Source organism: Pezoporus wallicus, unplaced genomic scaffold, assembly GCF_028554395.1.
Source record: "Pezoporus wallicus isolate ANWC-B61680 ecotype Strahan unplaced genomic scaffold, APGP_CSIRO_Pwel_v1 scaffold_6362, whole genome shotgun sequence".
Taxonomy (NCBI): domain Eukaryota; kingdom Metazoa; phylum Chordata; class Aves; order Psittaciformes; family Psittacidae; genus Pezoporus; species Pezoporus wallicus.
The window spans coordinates 7,834,211-7,843,300 of record NW_026637663.1 but is presented as its reverse complement, the minus strand read 5'-3'; the positions used below and the strand labels follow the sequence as shown (position 1 = coordinate 7,843,300).

General features: G+C 42.0%; 1 protein-coding gene across 1 annotated transcript in view; it reads right to left on the bottom strand.

The window, feature by feature from the left end:
* Positions 1–2,026: 2,026 nt before the first annotated feature.
* Positions 2,027–9,090, bottom strand: part of CUNH1orf131 (chromosome unknown C1orf131 homolog) — a 9,532-nt gene continuing 2,468 nt past the window's right edge. Inside the window, exons 3-7 of the mRNA XM_057406988.1 lie at positions 7,740–7,796; positions 6,548–6,643; positions 5,782–5,868; positions 4,734–4,780; positions 2,027–4,069 (exon numbers count right to left, since the gene is read on the bottom strand). Of these exons, the coding sequence (XP_057262971.1) occupies positions 3,940–4,069; positions 4,734–4,780; positions 5,782–5,868; positions 6,548–6,643; positions 7,740–7,796 (417 nt within the window). The 3' untranslated portion in view covers positions 2,027–3,939. The remainder of the gene's footprint in view (positions 4,070–4,733; positions 4,781–5,781; positions 5,869–6,547; positions 6,644–7,739; positions 7,797–9,090) is intronic.

The following is a 9,090-nucleotide window of genomic DNA, read 5'->3' as shown; positions in this document are numbered from 1 at the left end:
TTCAGCAGTAGCAGTCATTTTTCTCCTTCTTAGTAGCTGGTGCAGCGCTGTGTTTTGACTTTCGGCCTGGGAACAGTGCTGATAACACCGATGTTTACTCTGACCAAGGAGTTTGTGAGCCTCATGCTCTGCCAGGGAGGAGGGGAGGCCAGGAGGAAACAGGGACAGAGCACCTGACCCAAACTGACCAGAGAGGTATTCCATACCACAGCACGTCATGCCCAGGATGTAACTGGGAGTTAGCCGAAAGGGCAGGCTCTGCTCGGTCAAGCTCAGTCGGTGGGTGGTATCGTATTCTCTCCCCTTGTTACTTCCCTTACCATCATTATCATTGGTGGTAGCAGAGGCAGCAGTGATCTGTGTTACACCTTACTTACTTACTGGACTGCTCTTATGTCAGCCCGTGGGAGTTGCATTCTTGCGATTCTCCTCCCCATCCCTCCGGGAGCCTGGGGGGAGGGGGTGTGGGGTGGTTGGAGAGTGGGAAGGGAAGAAAGGGGGAGGGGAGTAGAAACTCCATGGCTGACTTGCTGACAGGGCTTAAACCACGACAAGGCTGCAAACATAACTCCTGTTGATACCTGCTTTGCTACCACAGTCAAAAATAACCCGGTACCTGGAGAAAGCCAAGAGTGCTCCCTCTGAGCAACCATCTGTGCCTCAGCTTCAGACACATGGAACACCTCTCTTCCTCAGGACCACTCCATTAAATCTGGCTCATGTCAGTTATAGCATACCTGGGGATGTTATTTAGCTCCAACCCATCTTAGGCACTTCAGGTGATTTCCCAGTCTCCAGAAGTTTCTGATGCTGGAGTAAGCAGAGACTGGAAATAACTGTGACTGATTGGAAAGGCCTTCAGATGAATGTAAAAGTCAGAGTGGACATAAAGCTTGTCAGGGCAGGAAAGAGAAAACTTTGTGAGATAATTTAACAAGACATTCCATCTTGGAGCTGCATGCCTCTGTCAAGCAGATAGATGCCTCGTGAGGTACTGAGCAATGCTAGATGCAGCACACTCCCCTTTGCAAAAGGCACTCATCAGAGCTTTGCAACCTTCATAAATGTCTGTTAATAAAGCAGAATAAAACATGCCAACGCACTAACAGCAGCACCAGGTAAGAAACAGAAACCTGGCCGAAACCGTCATGAGTAAGTACAGACAAGAACGAGGAGACACCATCCATCATGGCCTTTTTTTTTCTGTCTTCCTACGAGAGACAGCAATTTGGTGTCAACTCCTTCATGGCAAAGGGTTTGACTGTGAGGAAAGATAATCAGAATGATTTTAGAACATGGGGAAACAGGAATAAAACTGTCACAGGAAAAGGCATGTGAAAGACACCAGATATTCTTCCTTTATCCCCCATTCCTCTATTCAGCTCAGATAGAGGGCAAAATAAGATGGTCCCTGCTCTCCCTCACCCGAAATCAGTTACTCTGTCAACACTGGCTTTAATCTATTAGTACATGCTCCAAAAGCAAGACAGCTTGCTGCCTGAACATGCATTTCATACCCTGTTAATTAATAACACACACCAGTCCAAAGAAAGAGGAGGTGCGCAACAGCTTCTCAGCAGTTTTTTGCCAAATGTCTACTGTCCTTGTTTTTGTTAATCCATCTAGTAACAAAACAGGTCTGCTGGTACCAAGTTTACCTGAGCACTCTGGGGACTTGATATAAAAACCCCCAGCCTATCACCCTGTAAGAGAAACCTTTCATATATGTTAAATGAGTGAGAAAATACAAAGTTTGAATAAGCTTTTATTTCCCCCTCTCCCCCAAGCCTCCATGTCCCACTGCCAGCTCTGCATTGCAGTTTTCAACCTTTTATTATAAGAACTGATGTTTTTTCAACTGTTCTTTAACACAGCTTAAAAGCTTGAGACTGCAAAAATGGGACACTTCCTTCTGACCAAGTTTCACACTTAAATAGCCTCTGGGAGCTGTCGAGGTGGAAAGTGAATCCTTTAAGTTACCAAAGCTGACTGAGGACATAAACTCCCACAGCATGTTATGTCCAAAGCCAGCTGAACAAAACTTTATCTAGAAGCGAGCAGTGAAAACACAAGCTCAAGGATTAACCAGGAATTAAAAAATACAGGTTATCCCACAACATCCAAAGCCCATCTGTTGCCTCAACAGGTCTTGATTGTACTCAATTCTACTTAGTGATTACACCTTCACACGCAATTATGATTTAGTGTTTCTCTAAGCTGGTAACCGGATAGGACTGTTAATTCTGGTTTGAATCTGCAACCAGTAATAAATCAAATTATGCAATTATGAAACGTGATAACAGTATTTAGCAACCAAACTCTGCACAGCCCTCTTCCCATATGGCTCCAGAAACACTCCCTTCCATTTTTTACCCAGCTGTTATTCTCCCTGGGCTGTCTCCCTCCTCTTAATCCTCTCTGTACTGGCAAGGCACTTCTCAGGATCTGAAAGTAAGGTAGAAGGTGCGCAGGAAGGAGTGTACCAGAAAACATCCCTTTCTGTGGTGTGGCTCTCCCTACCCCAGAATACATCCCTATCCTGTGAAGGGGGCAGCCTCCAATACTGTTGTTGGGGGAGAGGGCCATGCTGCTGTTCTTGCTGCAAGCTAGCACAGACCTTGCTGCTCGCACAGGGTTAGAGTCTATCTTACTCGGGCTCCCAGGTGGCAGTCAGGAAGCATCCCTTGCTTCCCCAGACTGCAGGGTACACCAAAATTCACCAATGTACCTAGAAGATGTTTCTCCAGTAAGGGCTGTTTCCCTTCTCATATACACCTGCTTCAGAGTGCTGGAGCACCTCTCCTATGAGGACAGGCTGAAAGTTGGGTTTGTGCAGCCTGGAGAAGGCCCAGGGGAGACCTTACAGCAGCCTTACAGTACCTAGAGGAGGTCTACAAGAAACCTGGAGAGGGATGTTTTACAAGGGCATGGAGTGATAGAGCAAGGGATAATTGCTTTAAACTGGAAGAGGGTAGATTTACATTAGATACTAGAAAGAAATTCTTTACTATGAGGGTGGTTAAGAGGACATTTTGGAAGGCTACTAACCACTGCCATTTCTAATGGAAACATGACATTGAAAACAAAGAAACAAAAAATAGCTACTGAGGACAAAATAGTTCTTTCAGAAATACCACATCTGAAATCCAAACTTGAGTTTTGACAAAGATTTCATAGAAAATCCTTACGAGGCATGGGAACACTGATCAAAACAAACATGAGCCAAGCATGAACAACCAGAAACTATCGAGTGTCTATGCCTCATTTGGTTCAGTCTTGCATGATCTCGTTTTCAAAACCAAACCAACCAAGCCACCACACCACCATTTGAAACAGTGCTTATTTAGAGATCTCTGCAGAGATGTACAAGTTGAGTCTGGAACTCTACCTGGGACAAAACTTCAGAAAAAAATATCTCATTTTCATTCTAAAGCAGAAAACTTGGAAACCGTAAGAGGTTTTGCTGGACAAGAAGAATGTTGAGCAGTTCCACTAGTCACTAACAGCCTGTAAAGATACAGACACAGATACATGCCTGATAAATGCTTGACAATACCCACTTGAGGTTCAGAGCAAGTAAGGTATTGATTTTTTCATACTTTTTCCAGAAGAAAGCAAAGAGCTATATATTTCAATCCATTAAATAATGGATGAATATTTTACTTACAGTCAATACAGCGATTCTAGAAAGTGAAATGCTTTCTTTAGCATGTATTGACTAATAAAAATAGTCTGTGTTACATTCTTAATAAAGTCTTATTTTTATTTATAAAATGGTTCATTCTCATATTCTTCCCAAGGCAGAATGGAATATAGAAAACCCTGCAACAACAAATAAGGTAAAAAATAGTGGGAAGGTGAGAGGCTTAATAAGTCTGTGTTGGTAGCAACGTGAATTCTCTCTTATGCATATTGTCCATTTTACTCTGTATTGTAAGTTCATTTGATAACTTTAGATGATTTAATCTTCTTTATATCACGGCTTTGCAAAATCAAGGTCCCATCTCTGAATTTTCCGACTTGTCCTGCAGGCCAAATGCTAGGCACTGATTTCTTCCTTTTGGCCTTCCTGAAATAGGAGAACAACAACACAAAAGTAGTAAGAGAAACAACAGAAACTCATGAAAACTCTTAGTATGGTGAAAAATATTCACGCAATCAGTGTCTGGTATTATGGAATATCACATCAAAGCAAGTAATGACCCCAGAACGTTTACTGCCTGCATAGACATTCAAAATTTGCAGCGCATTACCAAGTGATTTATATTTTAAAGGGTTTAGAAACACAAAGACTTTTGGAAAGAGCAAGAAAAGTGCATTTCAGTGAACCTGCTACACTACGATTAAGAATGTCACTTCACCTTTCAAGCCTCTGTATACTGTAGCTTGTGTTTTGCACAAATTAATTCTCAGAGTGAATGCTCGGTGTAAGTGGTATACCCTGGGTCTGCACTCAAGGATTTCCATCCATCTCACCTCTGACTGCAGTCTTAGACATGTTGGCACAGAAGTGATGTATTTTCAGTTAAGCTGCATAACTAAAGCCTCTGAAACTGTGAAGACACAGAGCAACATCACCATTTTGTGACTGAGTCCTTCTGCAGTTGGAGAAGTTCCTTCCACTGTGATCTGCATGACTTCTGGTATAAGACTGTGCATACTTACATTAGGAAAATACACTGGGGAGGCTATACAAAAGCAAGTTATTTTTAACCATGTTAAAAATGGCTCACCTCTCCTTCTGTTCTTTCTTCTTCTTAAGAGTATCACCTTTACGTTCCTGCTTTTAAAGATACATATTTTAATAGAAAGGAACAGAGCATATTGGCTAAATAACCACCTGCATAGACAACGTATAGTTGGTAGCCTTTGCATCATGGAGCAGCAGACATTTAAAGCAGGTTGGGAGACCTTCTGATAGGCCAAGTGATGCAACACGTTACAAAGACACTGCTAGGAGTGCCCAGAGGCCTTCCTGTCACCTTATGGAAAGTACAGCCCTCTCATGACTAACATGCTGCCCCTGCTATGTGAGGAAAGAGGCTTGCTTCTTGGGCATGTGACAGATCGTTGGGTCAAAAGATGGACTTGCTCCCTGGCAGGTGTGTCTTGTCACCTGACTGAGCATACCTGTCAAATAATAGGGTTCAACCATGTCTGGTCATGAACTGGATGCACTTTGAGCCACATGAGAGAGGAGAAGCAGGTCCCCTAGGTGGCATGGAACAGGCTGGTTGAGCAATTACCCACCCCACATTCTGCTCCCACCTACATGAGAAGGCTCCACGGAGAGGCAGGGAGTAGGCTCAGAGCCAGATGGGCTATATTAGAGGACAGATGCAATAGAAACCTCACCCTTGCTTTAAACAATGAGCAAGATCCTAGATGGAATTGTGCTGACATAAAAGCAGCTGAAGATCTGTCTCTCTGTGATCAGAGAACATGCAACAAACTTTCATTGAAGGGCACTTTTTCCCCCTTAAGAGGCAAGAGAAAAAAACAACAACAAATCAACAACTGGTGATTTTGTGTCATCAGTCTATCAGCCTCAAAGGATTAAGCAGTGAAACCCACCACAACACAAGCCTAACTCCATGGCCTTCACACTGCATAGAGGCAGCTTTTACTAATGAGATTAGTCTTGCTGGAGCCAGGAACCCACTCCATGGGGAGCAGGCAGTGTCAAGCTGGGGCACTCCTCCTGCGCCTGAGGCGTTATCTGTCAGGGTCTTGGACTAGCTCTTACATGCTGCCTTTTTACATAGAAAACGTAACACGAACCTTTCCCTTATCATCATCCTTTGCTGGTTTTTCCTCTTTCATTTTCTTTTGGTAAGTCTTGTAGTTCCAATGTTCTTTTTTGGGGGGCTGCAATAAAGAGCGGGAGGGATACCACTGATGAAATTTTCAAAAAGTATTCACACACTTGCACGGACAATATTCTTCACATGGTGGTGGCAGAACATTCGAAATGGTTTATTTCCTTTTGAGTGAGAAGAAGGGACTAAGGGATGCAAGGTAGACACATAGAGACAGTAAAGAGGGATGTTTATGCTTTGTATCAGTCCTACAAGGCTTCCACATAACACACTGAACTAGAAAGAAAACCCACACCCGCCAACCCCCCAAAACTCTACAATTTTATTTTTTTCTTTTACACCACTGATGATAAATAAAATTGTAAAGTTCTCCCATCTTTAACTCAACAGAAGAGTGAAGCTTTAAAGCGCAATCCCCTCTCTCCAACAATTTAATTCTGAATGATCTGATTAAAAAAAATAAAAAAAAATAGTAAGTGTTGGTTTCTGCCCCATCAGTCATATTTCATCTATACAACATCTCTGATAACACAGCCACACTCATTTTCTGAGCAGCTACATAAAACGGACAAGACAGAATAGAAAATACAAAAGTAAGGATGGAGTGGAAGAAGGGTCAGGGCAGGGGATCTTCTGTTTCAAACAAATAGTGGCAAAGCTCTCCAGTGCTTTTACTGCTTTCCTGCACTCTAACAGCTGGGTGACAGCACAAACCAAGTGACAATTACCTTAGCTCCCAGCATGATAGCACGCTCCTGTTCCCATATGCGTTGGTCCTGCTTCTTGTAGCCAGTTATTCCAAACTTGTGCACTTCCAGACGAGCCTAAAACATTACAGAAAATTGCAAGCACTTCACAATCCGTCCAACTTGTTGTAAAATAACTCTTGACAGACCACAACAAGGTCATACTCCCAAAGAAACTCTGGCTAATACCTGAAATCAATGTGCTATAAAATACAACTGAATTTAAATTTAAAGCTGTCCTGCAGAACAGTTAACCACTGTCTATCTAATCTCTGGGTGGTGAGGACTGTCAGGCCAATTTTCCATTCTCATTTCACATAAAATAACATGGAATGGATCTCCTTCATATAAAAATAAATTATATTGTGCTGCACAAAGAACAATGAAATGCTCTACCCACAGCACCCACCATTTAAACAATGTCCTCATTCCTTGGCTGCAGAGCACTTAACCAGTGAGAAACATAGATGGGCAGAGGGTGAAGTGGTTTAACTATGCACATACATATACCTGACATTGCACAAGAATACCCTTGCAAAACCAGTGTTGAATTCATCATCTTTTTAAAGTCAGTGGTTAAATCCCTGCTGTTCTTAGCAGTACAGAGCTCCATACAGAATCTCCAGTGAGAGATTTCACTGGATCATAGCACATCCCTGCAGAGATCAGGTATATAAAACAACTTGCACAGATCTGCAAACAAATCACTAAGAAGGACAATGATAGTTGAACAGATGAGACTAAAAAGACAAATGGAAAAAAAGTCATCTGCTGTTTCACAAAGAGATGCAAATACACTTTTGCCCCCTCTCACATGAGAATAGAAATCCAGGATTAACACCATGGCCTGAAAGAGCTCTGCTAAACATGTGGGTACTTGCACAGCTTTTCACATCTAACATACAATGATCCTCCGCAAATTCTCATAGAAAGATGAGAAAGAAAGGACACAAAGTTGTAACATGCCTCTTTTCAAACAGAGCAGTTGACAATAGCCAGCATGCACCCTTTGGCATGGCATGCATCCAAAATTACCTATAAGGAAATCCTCACCTACAAGACATAACCTTTTCTGGAAGCGTTTCCCATCAGTACCACCATAGCTTCTCCAAGGATACAAATACATATACCTGCACACTAAAATAGAGAGATTAGATAGGCCCTGCTGACTTACTTTTTCAAAGTTAAATTCTTGTTTGTCTGCATTTTTCTCTTCATCCACTGGTTTGGTCTATAAACAAAATAAATAATTTTGAATTAACACAACTATTAACACCAGTTTAAATGCTGATTGTAAATGTCTTCTGGAAAGTAGTGAAATGTTAAATGATTTGTAGGGAAAAGTATACAGCTTTCCAGCAGTACCTTCTTTTGGGTTCACTACCTGGATTTACCAAAAGACACAGTCTCAATGGCATTTTTAATATATAGATATTATAGGGTCTTACTGAAACCAACTTGCACAATTTATAGGGTGTTATTATAGCACAGTGCATATAGCTTTGTCCTGCATTTTCTCACCTGGATCATGTGCTAACACTTACAAAGCATTTCATAATTCAGAAAGATACTAACGGCTATAATTAACTTTTATACTTTCAATTACAAATTACATTTTATGAGAGAAAAACTGACATATATGAGGTAAGCATCACACGTATTTCCATTTCCAAATCCATACCAAACTGGTAACGCAAGTCAGGGCATGAATTTTAAGTCATTCTCTTTGAGATGGAGAGCACAGGGGTAATAGCACATGTACTGATAGCTAGCAGTGACATGCAGAACAAGCTTAGTTTGTAACTGCAAGGACAGATATCCAGATATATCCAGCTCAACTAATGCAAGAGAAACAGCTCCAAATGATGCACTGTCAGCAAATGGTGAACTCCACTTAATGCTGTTTAAAGGAACTACTTGCTCAAAATGAGATCAGTGAAAATTACATCTTTTCTACTCCCTGATTTAAAAAGAGACCTTCCATCAGCAGTACTTGGTTTGGAGAGGAACTCTCCAGGGAGGACAGACCTTATCCTAGAAAGAAAAAGAAGTGCAAAATCCCCAGGGATAGCTCCACACCTGCTTGGTACAAGAACATCCCACATGGGACACTTCAGAGCAGTAGCAAATCAACCAGGGTTATTTTGGATTGTGCCCAGCTCCTGATTTCAAGGAGGATGTGCTGAACCACCTCTCTGAACAGATGCTCTGCCTGCTCCCAAGCAGGCTGGGCCAGGTGGAGAAACAGTGGTCTGTTCAAAAGTAGCATGTACTTGTCTTTCCCTGCTTGCTCTCAAGGGCACTATCCTCTCTAAGGAAGCAGGAGTATTAAATATGTGTTAAAACTGAACCTAAAGGCTTTTAATGCATTCCCTTTTCACTCTCCAGGACACTGAGTCACATATTCAGATCCCAGGCTTGTATCAGCTCTTCCCTCTGCATCCACCAGAGCCAAACCCAAACTTCTCTCCACTCTGCAAAAGTTTCCACATAAAATTGTCCATTTCAATCACACACACAAAAAA